Source organism: Plecotus auritus (assembly GCF_963455305.1).
Source record: "Plecotus auritus genome assembly, chromosome: 8".
Classification (NCBI taxonomy): Eukaryota; Metazoa; Chordata; class Mammalia; order Chiroptera; family Vespertilionidae; genus Plecotus; species Plecotus auritus.
In genome coordinates this window covers 118,725,568-118,752,405 of record NC_137782.1, presented here as the reverse complement: position 1 = coordinate 118,752,405, position 26,838 = coordinate 118,725,568, and the positions used below count along the sequence as shown (strand labels likewise).

Below are 26,838 nucleotides of genomic sequence, written 5' to 3'. Positions count from 1 at the left end.
GGGCCAAATCAAACCAAACTATGAAAAGCCCTGCCTAACCATTAGCCCTGGGTCATGTTACAAGTTATTTAATGCTGATTACCTACAATTCATTAACTGGCTTATTCTCAGAAACAATATAATCAATAAATGAATCCATTTAGTTAGTGTATAAATATTTATGGAGAGGGAGCCCTATGCAGGCAGTGCCTACTATATGTTTAGATGCAGTGGTATTCAGGCAATCAGACAATAAACTAAATGAACATCTTAAACTGTGATACTTGTTTTTAAGAAAATGGGGCAGTATGAGAGAGAGAAATATAGAGGCTCTACTTTAGATTGAAGGGTTAGGTATGGAGTTGTAGAGGTGACACCCAAGCTTGGAAGAAAAGTTTAAAGAGAGGAACCTGAACAAGATACCAGGCAGAGCAGAGCAAAGACCCCAGGGAAAAACATGTAGTCAAGCCCTAGACGGTTTGGCTCAGTGGATAGAGCGTCGGCCTGGGGACTCAAGGGTCCCGGGTTCGATTCCGGTCAAGGGCATGTACCTTGATTGCGGGCACATCCCCAGTGGGGAGTGTGCAGGATGCAGCTGATCGATGTTCCTCTCTCATCGATGTTTCTAACTCTCTATCCCTCTCCCTTCCTCTCTGTAAAAAATCAATAAAATATATATATATAAAAAAAGAAAAACATGTAGTCAAGGTACCACTCACAAAAAAAACAAAAAACAAATGGCCCCTGTTAAGTAAGGGAAGTAGGGAAGCATGGCTCACAGCAAACAGGAATAAGTTCAAGAGGCCTTGTTGATACAGGTTGAGTCTGAATTTCATACTAAATGCAGGCAGTCAGTGAAGGGTTTTCAGCAGCCTGGTGTCCGATCAGAATGTTTTCTAAGGACTACTAGCCTGTGTAAACAGACACAGAAAGATGGGTATGGAAACATGGAGCCTCTCAAGATGACACTCTGGACAACAGTGGTAGGAATAAAGAATGAGAAAGTGAAGAGATCTGGGATTTACTTGTATGGAGATCTGGTAGGATCTGTCGATGGACTGGATGTGCAATTGGTGGAGGAACAACTAAGCATGATTCTTTTTTAATATATTTTATTGATTTTTTACAGAGAGGAAGGTAGAGGAATAGAGAGTTAGAAACATTGATGAGAGAGAAACATCGATCAGCTGCCCTTGACCAGAATCGAACCTGGGACCCTTCAGTCCGCAGGCCGACGCTCTATCCACTGAGCCAAACCAGTTTGGGCTGATTTCTTGCTTGAGCAACTGGGCAGGTGTACGTTCATTTAGAGAGAAGCAAGCTGAGGGAGGAGCTGGGAGACTGATTAGAGAAAATCAAGAAATTTGTTGTGAATATGCTGAGTCTGAAATGACAGAATCCAGCAGGAGACAACAAGTGGGCTGCTCTCAGGCAACTAGAAGGCAAGGCAAATATTGGAGCTAGCAACATAAATGTCTCGGGTGACAGGTAATGCTTACACTTCAAAGCCACAGGACTAGTTAAGAGCACCTGGAGACAGATTAGATGGGTAGGTTTCAGAACCAATGCCAATGCATGCCAGTATCCGAGAGGCTGAGCAAAGGAGGCCAAGGAGTGGCCAGCAAGTTGGGAGCAAGGCCAGAAGAATGTGGTTCTAGTGGAGGGAAGGAAGAGTTTCAAAGAGGAGGGAGTGGTCAGCTGTGCAGCTGAAAGGACACACAGGTAGGATGCATAGTCAGGTTCCCAAATCAGCCTACAGACCCCTATTTAACACATTATGTACCCAGACAGAAAACTAAAGAGCAATTCTACCCAATCTTAACCACCAACTACTTAAAAACACTGGCAGAGGCTGCCTGGGAAAAGGTGAGCTAGATAACCCTAGTACCAGCAGCTTGTTACTACACTTCTGCACCTGCTCCACATAAAGGCACTCTGGCAGCTACTCTTTCCCTGGAAGTCCTGACTACAAGGACCAAAGCTCCATTCAAGAGGTGGGTTGGCATGGCTTACATGTAGTATTTTAGTCAGTGACTGCTGCTATTATCTCGAGAGAGAGAGATAATCGAGTTAGATTCACTTTAAATGCTAGGCAATCACGCCCTAGCTGGTTTGGCTCAGTCAGTGGTCAGCAAACTCATTAGTCAACAGAGCCAAATATCAACAGTACAACGACTGAAATTTCTTTTGAGAGCTGAAAACCGACTTCTGCGCATGGGCCATGAAGTTTCAATCGCACTGTACATATGCATGCCCGCACGTGGTACTGTGTGGAAGAGCCACACTCAAGGGGCCAAAGAGCCGCATGTGGCTCGCGAGCCACGGTTTGCTGACCACTGGGTTCAGTGGATAGAGCACCAGCCTGTGGACTGAAGGGTACCAGGCTCGATTCCAGTCAAGGGCACATGCCCTGGTTGTGGGCTAAATCTCCAGTGGGGGGCGTGCAGGAGGCAGCCAATCAATGATTCTCTCTCATCACTGATGTTTCTATCTCTCCCTCTCCCTTCCTCTCTGAAATCAATAAAAATTATTTTTAAAAAATATTAGGCGCGCCGAAACCGATTTGGCTCAGTGGATAGAGCATCGGCCTGCGGACTGTAGGGTCCAGGGTTCAATTCCGGTCAAGAGCATGTACCTTGGCTGCGGGCACATCCCCAGTGGGAGATGTGCAGGAGGCAGCTGATCGATGTCTCTCTCTCATCGATGTTTCTAGCTCTCTATCCCTCTCCCTTTCTCTCTGTAAAATATCAATAAAATATATTTAAAAAAAAAAAATATTAGGTGCCCTGACCGGTTTGGCTCAGTGGATAGAGCGTCGGCCTGCGGACTAAAGGGTCCCAGGTTTGATTTCGGTCAATGGCATGTACTTTTGTTGCGGGCACATCCCCAGTGGGAGATGTGCAGGAGGCAGCTGATCGATGTTTCTCTCTCATCAATGTTTCTAACTCTCTATCCCTCTCCCTTCCTCTCTGTAAAAAAATCAATAAAATATATTTTTAAAAAAATATATTAGGCAGTCGTAGAAGTGTTTCTTCTACCTTTCTGTCTTGTTCAGCCTGTATCTCACTCCTGTGGTGTTCTAATGCTTTTGCCACTGCAGAGTCAAACGCCCGCTTTTCTTCCCGCTTCTGTTTCTCCAAGGCTAACGCAATGTGCTGCTTCTCCGTGGCTTTCTGCTCTGCGAGCTCTCTGTTTAGTTGGTCAATGCGACGATGTGCATGAGCAACCAGGGAGTTCAGGTCATCGGTAGATAGCTTGTCAGCTAAACAGAAAACCACAATAAAATTAATTATTTCACCCAAACTACATATCCACAAGGTAACTTGTTTCAACTGGTTATAAAATTTAACTTTAACAACTGTAAAGAAAAGCAAAGAGTAGCTAACATTTGAAAAGAGACTTAGATTCTCCGGTGCAGTCAGAAATTCATAGCTCATGACCAACGACTAAGGTGTTTTCAATCCCAAGCAAAGTAATTTTGGTCAGCTTTCAAGTATATATTAAGTTCTTTTCCAGGAACCCAAATTAACACTTCTAATCTGAACTAATTATAAATTGGCTTAATAGCGCCCTATAATTTTTTCTCTAACGACAAAGCTTACATATGGAATCACTTCTCTATTTTCTTTTATAAATGACTATGATTAGTCACAAAAGGCACCCAATAAGTGTGCGGATACTTTTACTCTTAAACAGATGATATTATCTAGGAGTGTGATCTGTACCCAGAACTGTCAACCAGAATCACTTGTAGAGCTTTAAAAGTACTCATGCCCAAAGATTCTAATTTAGGCTTAAACACTCCTTTTCCCCTAATTTCATAATCCAAAAGTGTTTTACTATATTACCATAGATTAAGAATTATGGCTCTAACAGCAAAATACAGAATGTGATAAATACTACATGATATATGATTCAACTTTATAATAAGACTAAAAAGCAAAAAACAAAGTGGGGATAAGAGATTTATTGACCAAATTCAACATGTGTAAAACCTTTGTAGATTGATTCAAATAGAACAATTACAACTCATTTTATAAAAAACTGGGGATATTTGAACACTGAGTAGACATTTGATGATATTAAGGAATTATTACTGTTTTAGGTGTGGTAATGGTATAATGATTGAGTGGGGGTTTTTAAATTATGCTGAAAGTATTTATAAGTAATAGGATATAATAGTTGGAATCTGCTTCAAAATAAGCTGTGGAAGTAGACAAAACAAACCATGTGTTGATCATTGGTGAAGTTGGGTGATGGGTCCATAGGAGTTCATTATAGTTTTCTTCGGACTTTTTACTTTTTAAAATTTTACAAAATAAAAACTTAAAACATACACACACCCATACAGGTTTCCAATCACTTGGTGAAACATTTTTGTAGATGAGAGAACATGGATGACAAAAATATCCAAATCAGATTTCTCACATGCAACATAATTCTACTTTATATTATTTAGATGGTATAGTGTAAGAATCATAAGCAAAACAAAAAGACTTCAGTCTTTTAAGACTCAAAAGCCTTGAAACATAAAAGACACATAATTACTCACCTAGGTCAGAAATAGCTACAAAAGAAAAGAAAAAGTTTTTTAAAAAAGATATACATATTTCAGCTATTAATAATTAATAATTAAATAGAAATATCCCAAAGGAAACAAGAAGGAATGAGAAACGAACAGAAAAAAACATATTTTAATATTGGGAAGCAAAATAATAGTTTATTTCCTAAAAATTTAAAGGACTGTAAAACTACAAATCAAGGTAAATTTTAACATCTTAGAAAGTAAGAGGAGTTAAAAGCAGTTTTCATTTCTAGGCACTCATCTCTATTTTTGCTAAAGCAATCAATTTAGTTTTTAACACAGAAGCTGTAACTCTCACCCCACCCTCCATTGGCATTAGTTCATAAAATATTTCACGACGACACAGTCCTGACTCTGTTCTCAGTACTAGGCTTCTCCTAACATTTCAAATAATTAAGAAGTTGATCTTTCTTCCTTGGAAATCTGAAAACCGTGAGCTCACATGAAAGTTGCATTGAATCTGTACAAATCACACTAAGAGCCAAGACCGCCTGATTCAATGGTGAGGAGAACACACTGCACAGTTTGGACGATACTCCCCACCACGGGCACCAGCACCGCTGTGTGGACAGCTGCCAGCAGAGGGAACCACAGCTCTCCTGCCTCTCAGTATGAGCTTCTTACATCCTGGGTATGACCCTTGGATCCAAAAAGTTCAAGTACAGGTATTTCTCATCCAAAACAACTCTTAATTTCAGCCACTCAATCTGATATTCAACCAGAAATCTGGTTAGAAATAATATGTCAGTCTTAACATGGCACATACTAGTAAATGTGCCTATATATACTAGTGTTGAAGCAATAAAGGAGATACTCCCTGGGAATACAATTTACAGCCTGCACCTGTCCTCCCATCCTGGAAACAGCACGCTTCCTAATGGCTCCCCCGCCCTTTCCCCACAGTGGTGTTGACCATTCATTTTGTTATACTTTACATATGTATGCATCCTTAAACAATACATGGTTTTGTTCCGCACATTCTTAAGCTTCATATAAGTGGTATTCTACTCTATGTATTCTTCTGCAACTCTTTGTTTTTAACATCTACATTTGAGAGACAGATATAGTTCTGGTTCATTCATTTGTACTGCTATATGTGAGGCACACTGAGCTGTTTCCAGTTTTTCTGCTCTTAAAAACAGTGCGGCTAAGAACATTTTCACGACTCTCCTGGCACCCATGTGAGTCTTCCAGATCACATATCTATCTAGGAGTTGAACTGTTGGATCAGGAAGTATTCACATAATCAACTTCACAAGATACTATAACTTGTGGTTCAACAAATCAATCGCTAGGTGACTGCGATGATGTTTTATTCCTATTCTTCATTTTCAGTGCTCCTGGCACACATACTAGGAGGCGCATATCACTCACCCTCAGATTACTCCAACAGCTTTTAACTAGCTTCCTTGTCCTTAGGCATCCCTCCCTATACCCTCAACCTCATAAAAATGAATTTTCCTCCTTATTACAATCACATCACTGCTCAAAAACCTGAAAGGCAGAGAGAACAGTGAGGCTAGTGGGTAAGAATGAAATCCTGGCTCTATCTCCAACCTTGGGCAAATTACTTGTGTTTTCTCATCTATAAAATGGGCATAACAACAACACCTCCTAGGATTATAATGAAATTTAAATAAGTTGATACCAGTGAAGCAATTAGAACACAGTGCTAGACATAAACTAATGCTCAAGTGTGGAGAGCGGCTACAGCGTTTGGACAGGTTCAAGCCTGGGACTAATGAGAGGGCACGATCCTCTCGCGGCAAAGCCACGTGCAAGTCCCAGCACAATTACAGCCAAAGGCTATAGTTGTAACCTTGAACCAATGGTCCGAACCTGTGGTCCCACATGGCTGAGTGATATGGGCTGAGGGAGGTGCAGCAAGTAAACAAAGCTTGATCAGGTGCATGTAATTGAGTAGGTTTGAAACGCACGAGAATGTTATAAACATCTTGACCATGCCCTTACTTTGCCTTGTGGAAACTGGCTATAAAATAAAGACTCGGCTTGTAGTCTGCTAGCCTGTCGCGCTGTCGCTAGCTCTCCATCAGAGAGAACAGCATCCCACCCAGACCCAGCTTTCTTCTCTTGTATGTCTTTTCTCAATCCTTCACCGCCCCCTCTCAGGCTCACCGAAACTGTCTGTGCTGGTGTGGCACACTGAGTATGGGGAACAGGGGCTGAGTTCAGGCTTGCCCATGGCCGTGCTGGCACGGCACATTCAAGGATGTTAGCTATTATTTTATACTAGAGGCCTGGTACACAAACTCGTGCATGGGTGGGGTCTGGGCAGCCGACCCCAATCGGGGCCCATCAGGCCTGGCTGACGGCGGGGAGGGGCCGAGGGCAGTTGGCCGGCCAGCCCTACCCTCTGGTCAAACTCCTGATCAAGGGGACAATTTGCATATTAGCCTTTTATTATATAGGATTTGACACTATGCTCAGCTATGGAGAACACAGAAAAAGTATTAGACATGAATATCACCAGGACATTTATAACTTAGGGAAATAAGACTAATAAAAGTAAAATAACTGGTAACACAAACCAGTACTAACATGTTTGGGATAGGTCTTAAATGAGCTCAGATTCCAGAGGCGAGGATATCTATTAAGGGCTGGGATAATAGCGGAATACTTCACTATCTCCAGAGATACACAAGAACTCAGTAATGGGGAGGAAAACTGTAGCTGTGGGCACAAAAAAGGAAACTTCACCAGAGGCCATTTGTCCCTTTTAAATTTTGTACTATGGGAATATGTAATCTTTTGGAAACTGCCAGGCCAGAGTGGCTCAGTGGTTAAGAGTTGACCTATGAACCAGGAGGTCGTGGTTCGATTCCTGGTCAGGGCATATGCTTGGGTTGCAGGCTTGATCCCCAGTGTGGGGCATACAGAAGGCAGCTGATCGATGATTCCCTCTCATCATTGATGTTTTTATCTTTCTCCCCCGCTCAGAAATCAATAAAAATATATTTTTAAAAAATTAAATTAAATTAATAAAACATTAAATGGAGGTTGTGCAAAAAGAAAAAAGAAAAATTCAGAGGTGGCATTGTAGGGGACTTTCCCTTTGTATATGATACATTTCTTTAATGCCATGTATTTCAACCTCGTTACTACTAACATTCTGGCCAGCTAATTCTTTGTTGTGAGGGGCTAGGCTGTAGAGTGTAGGATATGTAGTAGCATCTCTGGCCTGTACCCACTAGATGCCAGTAGCAACCCCCAATGTGGCAAATAAAAATGTCTTCAGATATTGCCAATGTCCTTCAGGGAAGGTGGGGTAACAAAAATGACTGGGTTGGGAACAACTGCTTTAATGTTTTCATGTTTTACAATGGGCATTTTCAAAACCAGCAAAAGAATTTTTAAAAAGTTAAAAACTTCACTCATACAACTTAACAAAAGGAAGATAAACAATCCAATAAAAAAATGGACAAATTATCTAAGTAGACACTTTTTGAAAGAGGACATACAGAAGGCCGTGAGACATATGAAAACATGCTCAAAGTCACTAATCATCTGAGAGATGCAAATCAAAACAACAATGAGGTACCATCTCACACCTGTCAGAATGGCTATCATCAACAAATCAACAAACGACAAGTGCTGGCGAGGATGTGGAGAAAAAGGAACCCTGTGCACTGCTGGTGGGAATGCAGACTGGTGCAGCCACTGTGGAAAACAGTATGGAGTTTCCTCAAAAACTTAAAAATGGAACTCCCATTTGACCCAGTAATCCCACCTCTAGGGCTATATCCCAAGAAACCATAAACACCAATCAGGAAGGATATGTGCACCCCTATGTTCATAGCAGCACAAATTACAATTGCTAGGATTTGGAAACAGTCTAAGTGCCCATCAGCAGATGAGTGGATTAAAAAACTGTGGTTCATCTACACAATGGAATACTACACTGCTATAAAAAAGAAGGAACTTTTACCATTTGCAACAGCATGGATGGAACCGGAGAGCATTATGCTAAGCAAAATAAGCCAGTCGGAGCAAGATAAATATCACATGATCTCACTCATATGTGGGATATAATGATCAACATAAACTGAGGAACAAAAATGGATCCAGAGACAAGGTGGCACTGAGCAGACTATCCAACCTCGGGGGGGGGGGTGGGGGGGTGGCAAGAGATCAACCAAAGGACTTGTATGCATGCATATTAGCATGACCAATGGACACAGAGAGTAGGGGGGTAAGGGCATGTGCTGGGGCAGTGGTCAGCAAACTCATTAGTCAACAGAGCCAAATATCAACAGTACAACGACTAAAATTTCTTTTGAGAGCCAAATTTTTTAAACTTAAACTTCTTCTAACACCACTTCTTCAAAATAGACTCGCCCAGGCCGTGGTATTTTGTGGAAGAGCCACACTCAAGGGGCCAAAGAGCCGCATGTGGCTCGCAAGCCGCAGTTTGCCAACCACTGTGCTGGGGGATGGGAGTGACGGGGGGGAAGGGGTTAATCAGGGGGAAAAAGTAGACATGTAATACTTTAAACAATGAGCCAGACATGCAAAAATTAGCAGAATTTAGCCTAGTGAGACCAAAGGCAGTATTTTAAATGAGAGAATGCAAATTCCTAGGGATAGCACTCATAACTAACTCTCCACAGACACAGCCTGTCCCTATCCTGCCCTTTCAACCTATTGCATTTATTTCAATCAACCGAGACTCCGCACTGTATTCCAATGTCACAGATACACAAAAACCAGTAAGTAAGAATTTCAAAAAGATAAGATAATGTAATGTGGTAGAGTGACTTCTGGAGTAAGATGAAGAGGGAAGGTCTCTGGGTGGTAACAGTTACCTCAATGAAGCACAGCCCTGGAGAAATTGAGGAGGGAAATGTGCAGAAGTGGCTTCACTTACCTGCTTGGGTAGTCTGTCCACACTACCCTCTTGTCCAAACAAGAACCACTGTTCCCAGATTGAACTATGTGTGTTTCTCCTCCTTTTATTTTTGTCTTTAACATAAGTCTGATATCTCCTTCTTAAGTCAATAAACTGATAAAAATACTAAATGTCTGAGTTAATTTTTGAAAACCTTATCATTAAAGTTGCCTGACTGGCCACGACGCAGACAAAATCCCTGAACTGGTCTTTTTCACCTTAGCTCCTTGGACCAGCCATGGTTCCATGATGCAACCTTGACACATTAATACCAGTTCTTCAAGTCCTACCTGATGTTCAGTTTCTAACAGACACTGACATTTAAGTAGTATTTTGATTTTGTTGAGACTGGTAACCTCTAATTCTTACTACCTACAGAAGAGCACTTCAGGAAATGAAATATATTCCCTACAGGTACACTGTGTAAGTGCTTAACCATCAAAGTTCCCTGCAATCTGAGCCATTTACAAGGCAAGAGCCTCACAGCCAATTCCCTTCTCACTGCAGTGTCCCTAGGGGAGTTCTCAACCACAGTGTTGTCACAGAGCAGTAAGAGGCACCTTAATTCATTATGAAGATTTTTAAAGTACCAAAGGTTTTGAAGAATTTTACATATATATAATATTATAACAGAATCAAGGTTATAATATCACTCTCACTCACTTGGATATCAATAAAAAACAAAACAGCCCTAGCTGGTTTGGCTCAATGGATAGAGCGTCGGCCTGCAGACTGAAGGGTCCCAGGTTCGATTCCGGTCAAGGGCATATGCCCAGGTTGCGGGCTCAATCCCTGGTGGGGAACGTGCCGGAGGCAGCCATTGATGTTTCTCTCATCATCGATATTTCTATCTCCCTTCCTCTCTGAAATAAATAAAAATATATTTAAAAATAAATAAATAAACAAATAAATAAAAAATAAAAAACAAAACAACTTTTTTCTTTTGAGTAGCAGAGACCAGATTGGAATCAAACACTGGCTAGAACTTGTGTTCACTATGGCTAAAACCATGAGAGTTCTGTCACAGGTGTGTTACCTGTCACACCAGTGACCAAAATAAAATGTTGAAAACACTATACTATATGCCAAATGAGGTATGCATGTCAGAGGGGTTTGGACTAGATGAATGGAGTTGAAGTCAAATTAGTCTGTCGGTTGTTTAAAAATGAAAAAAGAAAAGTGCCAACACTTCAATTATACTTACTCATTCCTTTCCACCCTGGCAAGATTTGTGGAGTAATACTGTCCAATTCTCGCTTAAAGTCATCGCGGGCTTGGACCACAAGCTCATGATACTGAGACACAACCTTAGCCTCAGACTGAGCTGCTTCAACCTGAACAAACACAAGGGTTACATGGTTAAAGTGACAAAAACACGTTCTAAAACACAGAAGTTATATTCATCTATTTCTTTACATTTGGTTGGGAATATATAAACAATATATACAGAGAAATCTAAAGCTCAGGAAAAGAAACAAAACCCATGTCTTTGTTTCCTTCTAATTCTATTCCAATACCGCGGGCAAGCCCTCTCCCAGCCCACTGTGCCCGTGTATCTCTTTCTCTGGCTCACAGGAAACTACCCACACAGATCACAGGTGCAGAGGAAGGTCTGCTAAAATGGAAATTTTCTTTAAGTGGTAACAACCATAACCAAAAATGTTACCTATTATAAAAAATAACAATACTGGCCGAAACCGGTTTGGCTCAATGGATAGAGCGTCGGCCTGCGGACTGAAGGGTCCCGGGTTCGATTCCGGTCAAGGGCATGTACCTTGGTTGCGGGCACATCCCCAGTGGGAGGTGTGCAGGAGGCAGCTGATCGATGTTTCTCTCTCATCGATGTTTCTAACTCTCTATCCCTCTCCCTTCCTCTCTGTAAAATATCAATAAAATATATTTTAAAAAAATTAAAAAAAATAACAATACTGAACAATCCACTTTGTGTCCAACTCAAGTTTGTAAAATCTGTAACAACTAATATTCTTTGCAGGGGAAAAGGGACAGATATAGTAGGAATTTATTATTTTCCTGAATTTTTAAAATCTTTTGTCTAAAGGATAACATTTAAAAGTAAAATATACTTGTAAGCGACGTAAAACCCCACCTTTTGGACCACATTATCCAGATCAACTATCATGTTGTGAAGTTTTCCCTCTGCAGCAGTTATATGAGGTTTGGCCCCAGCAACCTCTTTTTTCTTTGCATTTTCAATTACACTTTTCATCTTCTCCAACTGTTCTCTGAAAACCAATAAAACAAAACAAAGATTTAGTATTATTCCTTGTCAACTTTTTTAAAGAGTTTAAATACAACATTCAATTGTTTAAAGTTTTTGGAAAAATAATTACTCAATGCCTTCTCAGTCAGTAGGCAGAGAAGCTGTTCTTGCCAACAACTGAAAACACCTCGGTCAGAAGCTAGACTTCCCAGAGGGACCCAGGGAAGTGGCATAGTGCACAGGAAAGACAGAGGCCGCAAAACCAGAAGACCTGGATTCTGCTCCCAGGTCAGCCTCTCCTTTGCTTCGGACGCTTGCATCAACAGGGATCAGAGGCAATTCATAAGCCTGGCACAGTGCCTGCCACATGGTGGCTTTTGCAAGGATTAGGCTGACTCCTCTGCCAATGAGAGAGTGTAAAGAAGGCAAAAGCAAGGGAGGAGGCCAAAGAGCTCAATGAACAAGTAGCTGGTGTCGGGGAGACCTCACTATTCAGAATGTTTCACAAGCCAGAGACTGTGGTCTGCCCACCACAAAACATAGACCCAGAGCCCTGATTCATGGTCTAGAGCAGGGGTGGCTTTTTCTGCCAAGGGCCTTTTAGTTACTTTATAACATCATTCGCAGGCCATACAAAATTAGCAACTTTAAAATTAGCCTGCTATCTTTGGTCGAACATTTAATTAACTCACCCCTAATGCCTGGGCAGGAGCAGACCAAATGATTTCATAGGCTGGTCGTTCCCCATCCCTGGTCTAGAGTAATGTAAGCAAATGTCTTACTAGTAAATCTCCTAATAGGCATTAAGGAAGACAGCAAAATTTTGAATGACATATAACGTTTCCATTATGTTGATGAGAACCTTTATTCAAATGTAAGTAGGTTTCCATCATCAGAGGTTGATCTTGTATTTGGTTTGCATGCTTGATCCTAGTTTTAGCCAACCTCCAGAAATTGAGGTCAAGATGGTATAAAATTAACCCATTATATTTATATATAACTACTTTGATAATTAAGGCAAAGAGATTGTGAGATACTCTCTAAATTCTAATAAAACTGCTCAAAATATGCAAGAAAAATCTTGAAATTATGGCAGAAGCTCAGTAAATCTGTGGAGAAGCATCACCTAAGCAATAACCCAAAGAAAAACTGCTTCTCACACAAGATCTCTTTTACAGGTTTCTGTCAAATTTATTTTGGCCTAATTATATTTCATTTCATCTCTCATTTTTAAACTTGTGTTCCTAATACCAATATAAATCAAGAACAGGTGGAGAGGGAGGAAAGTGTTTCTCTACTTCCTCTTTCTGTACAGACAATACAAAGAAAACCCAGCCCAAAGAAAGCCACCAGGAGGCCCTAATTACTTGTTAAAGTCCATGAGTAATTACTTGGCTTTGAGAAGGGCATCGGCAGCCTCATCTACTGCCTTTCTGCGTTCCTTCAGTGCACCTTCCACTGTGCGCCACTGAGCTGACTTCTTCTCACCTGCAATCTAAACAAAAAGTTTTCATTACTAGCTTTATTGGGGCAATTGCTTTGTAAGATTTATAATGTCTAATCAGTATGCTGGCACCTGAAACTAATACAATACTGTGTGTCAAATGTACTTAGAAAATAAATTAATTTTTAAAAAATATAGGGTGGCTCCAAAAAATGTATATGTACACTTTGAATAATTATAAAGGCAGTGTTTATTAAATGCATTTCATTTTCGCCCTACCGGCATGTCTCAGTGGTTGAGTTTTACCTATGAACCGGGAGGTCACAGTTTGATTCCTAGTCAGGGCACATGCCCAGGTTCAGGCTCCATCCCCAGTGTGGGGCATGCAGGAGACAGTCGATCAGTGATTCTCTCTCATAATTGATGCTTCTATCTCTCTCTCCCTCTTTGAACTCAATAAAAATATATTTTTTAAAAAATACATTTCATTTTCATAATTGAACTATCAGCTGTTAAAGTGTGTATACATTTTTGGGACATTCTATAGAAGGAGCCAAATACCATCAGTGCCAAAAAAAGGTCTAAATTATGTAAACATGAATAACTGCTATTATTGTCATAGTACAGGCCAACAGGGTCAAATACAGAAACAAGTGACATTCAATTCAAAGGTAAAAAGTTACATACAATAATTATCATTATCCAGAGTAGGTACTCTTTTCTTGTTGTTTGGATTTTTTTGGTTAATCCTCACCCAAAGGATATTTTTCCCATTGATTTTTAGAGAGAGTGGGAGGGAGGAAGGTTGTGGGGGAGGAGTGAGGCCAGGGATCAAACCAGCAACCCAGGTACATGCCCTTGACCGGGAATAGAAAGTGAGACCCTTTAGTGTGCAGGCCAAGGCTCTAACCAGTGAGTAACACCAGCCTGGGCCAGAGTAGGCACTCTTAATGTAAGGTTTATGGTGAGGCTCAAAGAAATCCATGAACCATCTCCCATTACCCTGCCCCCAACAAAATTGTAAGACTGTTTCTGTGCATAAAAGCATTTTTATTAGATCCTCAAAAGAAGACACAAGACAGAAAAAGTTAATAAGAACAATAACTTGTCATGAATTGTTTGTTAATTAAATCATTATTCAATGAAGCACGGGTATGCCTACCAAAATCATAGTTTAAGGATAAGTAAAAAGTTTATGCATTTGTAGGGTCCTTACTACTCCAAAACACTATTCTAAAGCATGTCCTCTATAATCTGCAAGGTTAAAATCAACCAATGTTAACCCTCCCATGCTGAATTTTATAGAATGTGAATTATATACATAGATAAATAAAATGTATATACTAGTATAAATAAAAGTTTCCCTTGAAAATTCCTTAGGCAGGTCTAATATGGTTTTGTTGCAGCATTGGAACTGACTGCCACTTCTTCAACTGAGCAGAGTTGCTCATATTTAGGAAACACATCATACCAAACCCCACTCCCAATCGGTAACACTATAATCACACTCAGTGCAGCAAGATGCTCACACTATGAGATGCAAGAACCCAGATCACTGGAAGCATGAGTCCAGCTCCCATCCTCCTCCCCACATTCTGCATCACATACACAGTAAGTGCAATGTTATTTGGAACTGTCTGAACTACTTTAAATATTTTTTCTCTCTTTCCTTTTGACAAGTGCATACAGATTCAAGTGAATGTGTTCTGTGTAGATATGAACCAAAACTACTTTATGGCTTATCTTTTTTTTTCTTTTTTCTCTTTTTTATGGCTTATCTTGAAAGTACAATGTGCTAGGACCCTGGAGATGAACAGGAACAAACTAAATTATCAGAGAACAAAACACTTTTATCTAGAAAAAAATAACTGAATTGGTCCAATAATTACATTTCAAATTGCCCAAAGAGGGCTACTGCAGTGGCTGCTGCCCACTCAGAACATGACTGTCATTTCAGTAAGGTGACCTGGGCCATGGATGCCCAACTTATATTATACCCTTGGAAGAAGTACAAGTAGTTCTGCCTCTGCAGCCCAAGGCCTGCGGCTTTGGGAAGAGGGCTCAGCAAAAGGAACACTTCTAGTTTGGGTCATTCAAAACCAATTCTCCACATTATGTTCCCACTGACATCTAATCTAGCATGGTCTCCATTTTAAAGGTACATCTATTGTCAATGGTAAGTTTAAAGAGCCAAGTCCCTTAACCTTGCCACTGGACCACTGTGGGCATCTGAAAAAGTTTCTCAGAATACCATTTTTAAATGCTTAAAATGAAACTATAAGATTACAAAAGAACTCAATTACATTGAAATATTGTCGTAAGAAATTTTTAATTTTGTGAAACAGAAACCAAGATCCAGTGATAAGACTAATAAATACCCTACCTTAGAAGTAGTGGTGAGCATAGATCCTATTGCAAGGGATCTGCAAGTACTGTAATGTGATTTGGGAATACCCGTGCTTCCTGCTGGGGACAAAGGTAGGAGCAGTGCTAACACAACTGTGGTTTGTTGCTGATATTCATAATTGAAGGAAAAGGTTTTGAGACTATGGAAAATAAAGATGTTTTTCATCCAAGTTCCTCAAGCCCCTGAACTCTATCCACAGACCCAACTTCAGGTTTAAGAATCCCAGCTTTTAGAGTCCTGGGAAACGGGGTGCAGCCAGAAAGGGGGCCGCCCCCTCGCCCTTCACGCAACGCACGTTCATTGGGAACCTGGTGCTAAACCATTCGTAGATGACCGGCTTCTGGGTCGGGTTTCGTACGTAGCAGAGCAGCTCCCTCGCTGCGATCTACTGAAAGTCAGCCCTCGCCCTAACTGGTTTGGCTCAGTGGATAGAGTGTTGGCCTGCAGACTGAAAGGTCCCAGATTCAATTCCGGTCAAGGGCATGTACCTTGGTTGTGGTCACATCCCCAGTGGGAGGTGTGTAGGAGGCAGCTGATCGATGTTTCTCACTCTCTATTCCTCTCCCTTCCTCTCTGTAAAAAAATCATTAAAAAAAAAAAAAAAAGAAAGAAAGAAAGAAAAGTAAAGAAAGTCAGCCCTTGACACAAGGGTTTATAAAAAGAAAGTAAAATTTTTAAGAAAAAAAATTATAGAAAGAAAAAATGCAAAAAGCAAAAAAAAAAAAAAAAAAGAAAGAAAGAAAGAAGGATCCCAGCTTTTAGAGAAAATATTTGGTACTTTTCTTCTGTATCTCACTTTTTTGTTTTTATATTCTACGTAAATTGTTACAAAATGACAAAGCAAATTAATGTCCTGGTATGGATAATGAAGTTGATGTTTCAGTGAATTGCCACCTTAGTCATCTTGCCAAATAAAATACATTAAGAAAGGATGCTGGTATATGCATGGTCCATGGACACAGACAATGGGATGGTGAGGGCCTGGAGGGGTCGATGGGGGGAGAAAGCGGGACATATGTAATACTTTCAACAATAAAGAATTATTTTTTAAAATAAAGTAAAAATAAAAAGAAAGGCCCTAACTGGTTTGGCTCAGTGGATAGAGCATCGGCCTGCAGACTGAAGGGTCCCAGGTTCGATTCCGGTCAAGGGCATGTACCTCGGTTGCGGGCACAACCCCAGTAGAGGGTGTGCAGGAGGCATCTGATCCATGTTTCTCTCTCATCGATGTTTCTAACTCTCTATCCCTCTCCCTTAAAAAGTCAATAAAATATATTTTTAAAAATAATAATAAATAAATAAATCAATACAAAAAGAAAGGATGCTGGGTTGGACGATAGCAGTATCTTTTCATGTATATCAAATTTTCCAAGGCTCTATAGTATGCTGTTAGAGCCACCTGGTATTATATTAACAGAGTCCTTTATAATGAACTCAAAAAGGTTTATAAATCATGTAAGTGTTAATGACATCCTGGGGGCCAAAATGTGTTTCCCTTTGAAGGTATTTCTATTTCTAGATGACCAAAGATAAACTGCCCTGTGAAACAGACACCAGACTCTCCTGCCATCAAGCCAACTCTGTTTCCAAACACTGCTCTGATAAAGTAATGCACTATATTATGGAGCCCACATGCACCTGTAGCTTCTTTTACTAGAAGAAATAGAAGTTGGAATCCATAACATTTCAAAACTTTTGTTCATACGTTTTTCTGATTATTTTGTAATACTAGCTAATACTCCCTAATCTAGTTAACTGCTACTACAAGGTGTTCTTTAGCTGTAAAGTCTGGACTGCAGTAGATTTCATACTCTCTAATCCTCATGCACTACACATTATGCGCTCACTAGGAAGAGGAAATACCCTCTTATGTAGCCTTCCACCCAAGGAGTACCATGACTATTTACAGTTTCTAACCAGTGTTCTTCTGAAAGACATTGGCTCACCTGGGTTTGAAACCAACTTCCTGATATGCAACTTCTAGCTTTCCCATACCTGCTTGTATAACAAGCATATTAAATATTCTGTGTGGTTTCCACTTTCCTGACTGAACTCTGACTGAATTTTTTTTTCCCCCTTGGACTTTGAATAAAACAGAATTTTCTTTAAGTTTTCAAAGGTTATAGTTTCTATTTATGTCAAATGTCTAATTTAACACTTTTGTGATATATGTACACTTTTGTGATATATGTACATGTGATATATGTACTAAAACAATGTAAAGTGTATTTAAATTTTTTAAAAACTATAGTTATGGTGAAAAAGTAACTTTACTGATTATGCATGATCCTCCTGATCCATGAGATTTACAGTTAACGTATTTTATTATTTAAATGACTTGGTATCAAGATATATTTTTATGTACTAAATAACTGAATGTAAAGTATGGTAGCAACCATACTTGGGTAAAAATTGCTGTTTAATATTTTAACCTTGCTGTTTTGGGTTCTGTACTCATTTAAAAGTTATTTTGATTTTCTGAACTTATGTATGCTATCCCAATACTCCATTGATGATGGTTTGAATATCCCATTGATTGTGATCTCACTGGTTACTGAAGCACATTCTTCTGAGAACCAGGACAGCTCAATTATCCCAAATTGTTTCAGTAGCTAGATAACTGAATTTCGGTTGACTCAGTGGTCCCGGAATCTGGACAGCACAATTATTCTAAATTGCCCCGGTGTTCCCAGATAATGTGTTTCTGATGATTCAGTGATTCGTAAATACTTTAGATAACTAATTTGCTTAATTTTTGCTTCTGTAAAGAATGCTTTTCGCAAAACAGGTTCCTCATTCCAGACCCAAAGATGTAATCGATACCTTTGTGATATTCTGCCAATATAAGCCAGATGTGGCAAGCTGTTCGGGGCTGCGAGGTTTGGAGCGCTTTTGCTCCCTCGTATGCCGCCGGCTTTTAATAAATGACTCCATAATTTGATTTTTTGAGGCATCCTTAGTAAGATGGGGGTTACACTACAACAAATGTAATTATAAAGGAAACTTACTGAGTTCCAGTATTACATTTTTAAATCAATGTAATTACTTTTTCCTTTAACATGTTAAATATAAGTTAAATAATCAGCATAAGCATGTAAAATAACTGGTGTTTAGGGTACGTGGGATCTCCCTTATTACTTCTTACAACTGCATGTCAATCTAAAAGTATCTCAAAACGAAAAGGTGTTTTTTTTAATTAGCTATTTTAAAGCAAAAAGTAGAAAGCAAACAACAAATGAAGCACTATTAAGATATGAAAGCAAATCTGAAATAATTTGTGTACCATATCATTGTTGTGAGATAAAACACCACATAAAAATTCATTAGAGAACATTTAAAGGTCTTTCTTGTTCCTTTGTGTTGTTTTTTAAAAGACAATTACTTTAGATTACCTTCGCTGAGTGAGAGAAAGCCCCTGCTAGGAGGAAGACATCAGTTTCTTAAGCACCACAGGTCTTGGGCTCACCTCAGAATTGTCCATGGCTGCTTTCAGTATGTTGGAGTGGGCATTGACGGCCTGGACTGCAGCGTTCTGAGCTACAACGGCCTGCTGAGTGATGTGAGCAGTTTGGCTCAGAGCATCTTCTAAGCTCTTGGCTAGAGCTAAAGTAAAAAGAACAGTTAAAAAAAAATAGACTCCCCCCACAAATGACTTTATTTTAAACTTTCACTCTTCTACTGAGTTTTCCATTGTAGTTCTCCCAAAATGTTAAAAAACAAAAACAAAAACAAAAAAACAAACGTAATTAGTAATTATTGAATTTGGATGATAGATTTGTGGGGATTCATTATACTATTTTATTGTTATGTACACCTAAAATTTTTCCAAAATAAAAAGTGTTTGGGAGTTATTTTAAGAAAAAAAATGCTTAAAGGCGGCTAGCATTTATTTCAAATGGGAGGAACAAGATTTAGGGCACTATAGTCCCTTTCATCTATTAGAAGCTGTAAGTTCAGCATAACCACTGGCATTTTTCATTTTAAAAAATAATCATATAGAACCACGGGAAAAAAGAGATAATAAAAAAAAAAGAGGTAGGGAAGGAACATTCACAGTAAATTATTTCTGTCACCAAGATAGAAGATAACAGGCAGACAAGAAAAAGAAAAAGACAAGCAAGAAAATAGGCAAACAAAAAAAGAAAAGGTAACTTGAAAATGGACAGTGTTTTCCACAAAGAACTCAGAAAATAGCAGACACCAGTATTTAAGAGATAACATTGCTATCTGCTGCTTCAGAAGTCCAAAGAAACCTAATTTTTTTGTTTTAAAGTAAAGCAAGGAATGATTTTAGATACAATACTAAAGTGAAAAAAAATGGTCATTTGAAGAAAGAAGGCCAGTGAGAATATGAATTTATCCGATATCAGATGACCAAAAAAAGGAAAATATATTTGGTACCTGAGACAAAAACAAAAGGTGACTTGGAGCAAAAGCAGCATAAGCTAGAGGACAAACGGAACCTGATGAACCACACACAATACCTCTGCGACACAGATAAAAAGAGAAAGCTAGCCCTGGCCAGTGTGTCCAGTGATTAGGGTGTAGGCCTATGCACCAAATGGTCATGGGTTGGATTCCCAGTCAAGGGCATGTATCTGGATACTTGGGTTGCCAGTTAGCTCCCTGCTCCCCCTTCCTTGCCCCCCTCCGTGTCTCTTTTTTTTTTTTTTTTTAATATATTTTATTGATTTTTTACAGAGAGGAAGGAAGAGGGACAGTCAGAAACATCGATGAGAGAGAAACATCGATCAGCTGCCTCCTGCACACCTCCCACTGGGGATGTGCCCGCAACCAAGTTACATGCCCTTGACCGGAATCGAACCTGGGACCCCCTCAGTCCGCAGGCCGACGCTCTATCCACTGAGCCAAACCGGTTTTGGCCACCTCCGTGTCTCTTGGAGGCCAACCACCAGTCAATGTGTCTCTCTCATATCCATCTCTCTCTCTTTTTCCTTCCTCCCTTCCTCCCTTCCCCTCTCCCTCTTTTCTACTTTCTCTGAAAAGCAATGGAAAAAATATTCTCAGGTTAGGATTAACAAAGAAAACACACAAAAACAAACAAACAAACAAAAAAACAAACAGGATAAAGCTAATACTAAGAAAATACCAAATGTGCAACTGAAGTTCAACTGAAAATACAGGGGATATAGAGAGATAAAGAGGCTACAAAGAAATATGCCTGAATTAATGGTGAGACATTATTTCAAGCATAAAATAAACCACTTTACAGAGGTTAGCAGACCCCAGGAGATCAGGCTGCTAGCTTGAGGCCCTCTCAGAGTTCTATTCACTTTGCTTTGTCTTTTTATATTGAGTTGTACAAGTGCCATATATATTTTAGATATTAAACCCCATATTAGATATATGGTTTGCAAATATTTTCTCTCATTCTACAGGTTGCCTTTTCATTTCACTGTTTCTTTTGCTGCATAGTTTTTTTAGTTTGATGTAGTCCAACTTGTTGATTTTTTGTGCTTTGATTCTTGACATTTACACACACATTTTTAAATTAAGGTTTGAGAGAAAACTATGAGGTGACAGAAAAAAATCCTGAAAATTCTCACTTTGCCCAAAATGAAAGATAAAAACAACTAGACAATGAAAAAAGGAATGTAATGAAGCAGCAGACATTGCCATCTTAAATTTATGGCTTACTTCAAGTTGTCCATATGATAAAAGAAGAGTAAAAAATAAATAAAAAACATAAATAAAAGGGAAAAGTGATTTTGATTTGTAGTAAAGAATTCAGAAAAAAATTAAAAAGTGGAAAAAATAGAAATATTTCACTTATTTAGACATCAAAATATTCCTCAAAAAATACAACATTCTCAAAAAAAAAAAAAAAAAAACAATAAACAAAAAAACACACAAATCTACACCTATGCTCCTTTGTCCCTTCTACACTTTACACAATTCTAACAAACTTGCCTCCTCAGAGTAGGGCGGATCCAACGCATTAGAAGGGAAACAGGAACCACTCAAGGCAGAAGACAAATAGAAAAGGGGTAGGGAGAGACAAAAAAAAAAAAAAAAAAAAATCACACAAAAACAAAACTCTAAAAAATGTAAAACAAACAATTCCTCAATTCATCATAAAGCTACATGCCCACTACTACGAGACATCAATATATTGCAGCACAGTACAATAAATTATGTTACATGTGCCTTAAGACAGGAAAATACATTTTACACATCTATTATCTTTTTTTAGACCATCAGAAAACTTAAAATTGAAATGTAAAAAGAAATATGCTTCAGTTAGCTGGAAATCAGAAATGTGTGGAACATCTGTCCCCCACCAATGTCAGATAAGAGGGCTACTACAGTGAGAGCACAGAGGCTGGGTAATAAAGCAGAGGGTGAGCCACTCTGAACTGCACAAATAAATTTATGAATTTAACAATTAAAAGACTCTTAGGCCATGCAACTTAACACCAAAAAACTCAAACAATCCAATTAAAAAATGGGCAAAGGACTTGAATAGATATTTCTCCCAGGAGGACATATGAAAAGATGCTCAACATCTCTAATCATCAGAGGAATGCAAATTAAAACCATAATGAGATATCACTTCACACCTGTCAGAATGGCTATCAAGCATAAATCAACAAACAAGTGTTGGCAAGGATGTGGAGAAAAGAGAACCCTCATGCACTGTTGGTAGGAATTCAAATTAATGCAGCTGCTATGGAAAACAGTATGGAGGTTCCTCAAAAATTAAAAATAGAACAGCAAGCCGAAACCGGTTTGGCTCAGTGGATAGAGCGTCGGCCTGCGGAATGAAGGGTCCTGGGTTCGATTCCGGTCAAGGGCATGTACCTTGGTTGCGGGCACATCCCCAGTGGGAGGTGTGCAGGAGGCAGCTGATCGATGTTTCTCTCTCATCGATGTTTCTAGCTCTCTATCCCTCTCCCTTCCTCTCTGTAAAAAATCAATAAAATATATTTAAAAAAAAAAAATAGAACAGCAATTCCACTTCTAGGTATTACCCAAAGAATCCAAAACACTAATTCAAAAAGACATATGTATCGCTATGTTCACTATTGCATTATTTACAATAGCCAAAATATGGAAGCAATCTAAGTGCCCATTAATAGAGGAGTGGATAAAGATGTGGTACATATATATATGTATGTGTGTGTGTGTGTGTGTGTGTGTGTGTGTGTGTGTGTGTGTATATATATATATATATATATATATAGTGGAATATTACTCAGCCATAAAAAATAATGAAATCTTACCAACTGTGACAGCATGAATGAACCTAGAGTATTATGCTAAGTGAAATAAGTCAGACAGAGAAAGACAAATACGATACGCTTTCACTTATATGTGGAACCTAAAAAAAAAATAAACAGAAACAGACTGATAGATACAGAGAACAAAATGATAGTTGCCAAAAGAGAGGGGGTTTGGGGGACTGAATAAAAAAAGTAAAGGGATTAAGAAGTATAAATTGGTAATTACAGAACAGGCATGGGGATGTAAAGTACAACATAGGGAATATAGTCTACAATATTGTAATAAGGATGTATGGGGGAATCACTTAAATTATATAAGTATCTAACCACTGTGATATATACCTGAAACTAATGCAATATTGAATGTCAATTGTAATTGAAAAAAAAAAAAAGACAGGCAAATTGCTAACAATATCTGTCCACCAGAGTACAAAGAACCTTTATCACTAACCATAATAAAAACAAATGGAGAAAGTACAAGTATTATTTGGAGTTTTCACCAACGGTACACTAATAGCCCTTGTTACCTGGGTAAAAGAAGTTTAGATAGAAAGAACACAAATGATGAAATGAAGGTGGTGAATAGAGCAAGGCCACTAAAGAAACAAAAGGAATCAGAACTAGCTGATAGATGAGAAACTAATGCTGATGGTTGAAGAAGAAAGCAACTAATAGGGATAACTCGAAGTACTTCAGAAATCGTCTGGTTTACATACACTCAAGCTTAACTTGTTCTTGCTTTTCTTGTTGTGCAAGGCGAGCTGCAACTTCTTCAGGTGGTCGCTCCCTTACAAAAGTTGAGGATGCTTCCTCTTGCAGCAAAAGTAGAGAGGAAATCAAATTTCAGCATAGAATTTCGAAAGCTCAGAGGGATATAAAAATACCATCGTTTTACTTGCCAGCTATATCAACTGAGAGCATCATTCAATGACTCCAACATGAAGAAATAAGAAATCAGTTCTTAGACTTCTTGTTTCCAAAGATGTATTCAGACTTTGAAATTGTAAAAATTACCTAAGAAAGTCTGCAGACTTAAAATCAATATAAATGTGTACTTACATAGTATCTAGGGGTTGTCTAGGTATTAAATAGTTCGGATGAGCATATCATTTGTAAAACCACAATATAAATAATTAAACTACCTGAAGTTGCAGACTTGGGTTTTCCTTCATCAATGTAAGGGTGACCAGTTTTTATAGATTCCTCATGCTGAACCGCAGGGGCTGGGACCGACAGTGTATCACCTGCTGCAGAAATAATTTTGGCTGCCTCTGTCGATGCTGTAAATATGTTACTCATGGTATTTATAGTTTCCCGGAATAACAGAGACACACAGGTATCCACTACTACTACCACCCTTAAAAATACAAATGGATGTGCCGCCACTATTCAAACACACAAATACACCGGGGCACTGTCCATCACATACCCAAACCCACAAGATACAACAGCTAGGAAACACTGGAGAAAAGAGTCTTGCCAGCATCCACCTGCAGTTTAACCATCATTATTCTCAAGCAAGGCTTCTAGTAACAGTACTAAGTGCACTAAATATCAACATATGAGAGGCGTACATAAGATTTACACAACATGGGAAAATAATAACAAAGGGAAAAGGAGCCTATAATGAAGAAGGCAGACAAAAGAAAGTAATTAACCAAAAAATCATTTTTAATTGAAGAGTGGTAGAGATGAAACAAGAGGTGTGAGCAAGAACAAGATGAACATTTTAAACACAAGAAGATCACAGTAAAGATAGTGGATTAGTGAAGAACAGAAATCTGTTAAAATTATTTCATAGACATATTTTTAAAGAAAGGAAAGTTGAAAAAACTCAAGCGCTCATAAATTATAAATAAAAGTGAAGAGAAAATGAGTAATTATAGAGGTGGAATAAAAGGGAAAAGAGCAACAAAATGGAGAGAAAAATTTTTAAGAACTGAAGGTCCCATTTAAGAGATAAAGCTGGATTATCACAAAATCCATTAGCCTCCTGCTCTCCATTGGACCCTTGTGTATTCTCCACAGTAGTGATCTTATTAAAATAAAAGTCAGATATCAGTCCCCTGGCTCAGAACCCTCCCAAGGACTTCCCATCCAACTCAGATATAAAGCAAAATTCTTTTTTCTTTTTTTTTTAAGCAGATTCTTATGATGGCCTCCAGGACTGCCACAGTAGGCTTTCTGCTCCCTCGCTGGCCTCATTTGCTAGTGTTCTTCTCTTGCTCCACACTCCAGCTTCATCTGCTCCCTGCTGGAAAATGCCAAGCCCATGCACTAGCTAATCCCTCTGCCCGGGATGCCTTTCCCCGCCAGCCTTCTATGACTCACTTCCTCATCTCTTAGCCTTAGCTCAAATGAAACCTTCCAGGCGAGCCTTTCCCTACTGACTCCATTAGAACTGCAATATTCCCTCCCACACTTACTTACCACTAACATCCTATATATACATTTTACTTATGTATTTAATATATGATCTCCCTCCCCTCATCCCACTAAGGAATATTCCCATAGTTTGTGGTAGTTAGTTTTTACTATTTATTCATTGCTATATCTCCAATACCTAGAAGACTGCTTGGCACATGGTAGTGAATATTTGCCAAATGGAAAAAAGTCAACTGATTTAATTGAGGACAGAGGTGACTAAGGAGTTCAAACATAACTAGCCTAACTCTAACCTGTTCAGTAACACATTTGAAGTGTATCACTGAACAGGTTAGAGTTAGGTTCAGTGCTGTACACTAAGGTGTGACTATTAATAAATCATGATGGCAAAAAATATCTACAGATCCAAACTAGATCAGACACTTTAATCACTAAGAATAGAGAGGAGGAAAAAACTGGTGAACAGGAAAAAAATAGGTGCAAAAAGAGAATATGTAAATCTGAGGGGGAAAGCTAGGAGTCAGAAGGAAAAAAAAAAGAAAAGAAAAAATAAAGTCTGTTGCAGGTAAGACAATTCTTGCCATTACCCTCACTGAGCAGCTATTCATAATAAAGCCCAATTCCATATCCCTCTCAACCCCTAAAATGAGAGTCCTTCATGCAGAAGGGCCGCCCTCTTAACCACAAGTACAAATACATTAAAACAATTCATTTAACCATAATTTTAAAAGAATGATTATAAATACTGGTACCTGTTGAAGCTGGAGTGTCGCCCTTTTGTTTTTGGAGCTGTGAAGCAGGCAGTTTAGATTCTTTCATTACCTCTGATACACTGGAGATTTTTAGTGGACCAGACTCAATCTTGGAAATGAAAAACATTTAACATTTCGGATATAATACTGTTGATTCAAAAAGGTAGCATACAGTAACATGTGTTTTTTCAACAACCAAGTCTTTCAGGCTTTTAACATAGAGTTAGCACTTTACAACATAATGTTTTATTAACCATATTAAGAGAAGCCTTCATATTAGAAGAATGCAGTTCAAAAATTTCATTCCAAAGGATTAATAGTAACAAAGACTTCTCTTAAGGCAACTAATAAAGTACATGATGTATAAGTCTACCTTTAAATACCACTCTTTTTACATATACAATATTGAGAAGACTATTTCCATTTGCTTCCTAAATCATGTGTTATCTTCTGTATACATTCAGTTGGAAACAAGTGATTTTTATAGGCTCTGATTAAAAATGAAAATTAGCTTTTTATATCTTTAATCTCCAAGATTCATGCAACTACATACTAAAAATATATAATCTAATTGTCACGCCTCGCTCTCAACTACCACCTGCCTTTAGTTTAAGGCACTGTTCATTAACAGGACTGCCAGATGAGGTGCCAGAGAAAATTACTGAGTAATAGCAATATTTTCATTTACCACCTATGTTGTCCCACTTTTTGCCAGAACTTGGTAGGCAGTGGGACTCATATATCGCAAAGATGACTACTCAAACAAAACAGAAATGGTACTGAATTTTATCACTACCAGAAATTAAACATATATGTATTTTATTTTTATTAAAATTTTATTTTTTAAATCACGAAATACACACTCACTATAACAAGCAAAATAATATAAAGATAAAGCAATAGTTTTACTTTGCC

The 26,838-nt window shown here is 38.7% G+C and overlaps 1 protein-coding gene across 12 annotated transcripts in view; it reads right to left on the bottom strand.

Moving 5' to 3' along the window:
* Positions 1-26,838, bottom strand: part of IMMT (inner membrane mitochondrial protein) — a 50,566-nt gene that overhangs the window by 4,566 nt on the left and 19,162 nt on the right. Inside the window, exons 4-12 of one of the 12 annotated variants that reach the window (XM_080686512.1) lie at positions 25,924-26,032; positions 23,929-24,066; positions 23,503-23,598; positions 19,009-19,145; positions 13,083-13,186; positions 11,578-11,713; positions 10,675-10,804; positions 4,532-4,546; positions 3,018-3,241 (exon numbers count right to left, since the gene is read on the bottom strand). In XM_080686512.1, the coding sequence (XP_080542638.1) occupies positions 3,018-3,241; positions 4,532-4,546; positions 10,675-10,804; positions 11,578-11,713; positions 13,083-13,186; positions 19,009-19,145; positions 23,503-23,598; positions 23,929-24,066; positions 25,924-26,032 (1,089 nt within the window). The remainder of the gene's footprint in view (positions 1-3,017; positions 3,242-4,531; positions 4,547-10,674; positions 10,805-11,577; positions 11,714-13,082; positions 13,187-19,008; positions 19,146-23,502; positions 23,599-23,928; positions 24,067-25,923; positions 26,033-26,838) is intronic. The other 11 variants (XM_080686517.1, XM_080686518.1, XM_080686516.1 and 8 more) reach the window with 11 other exon arrangements.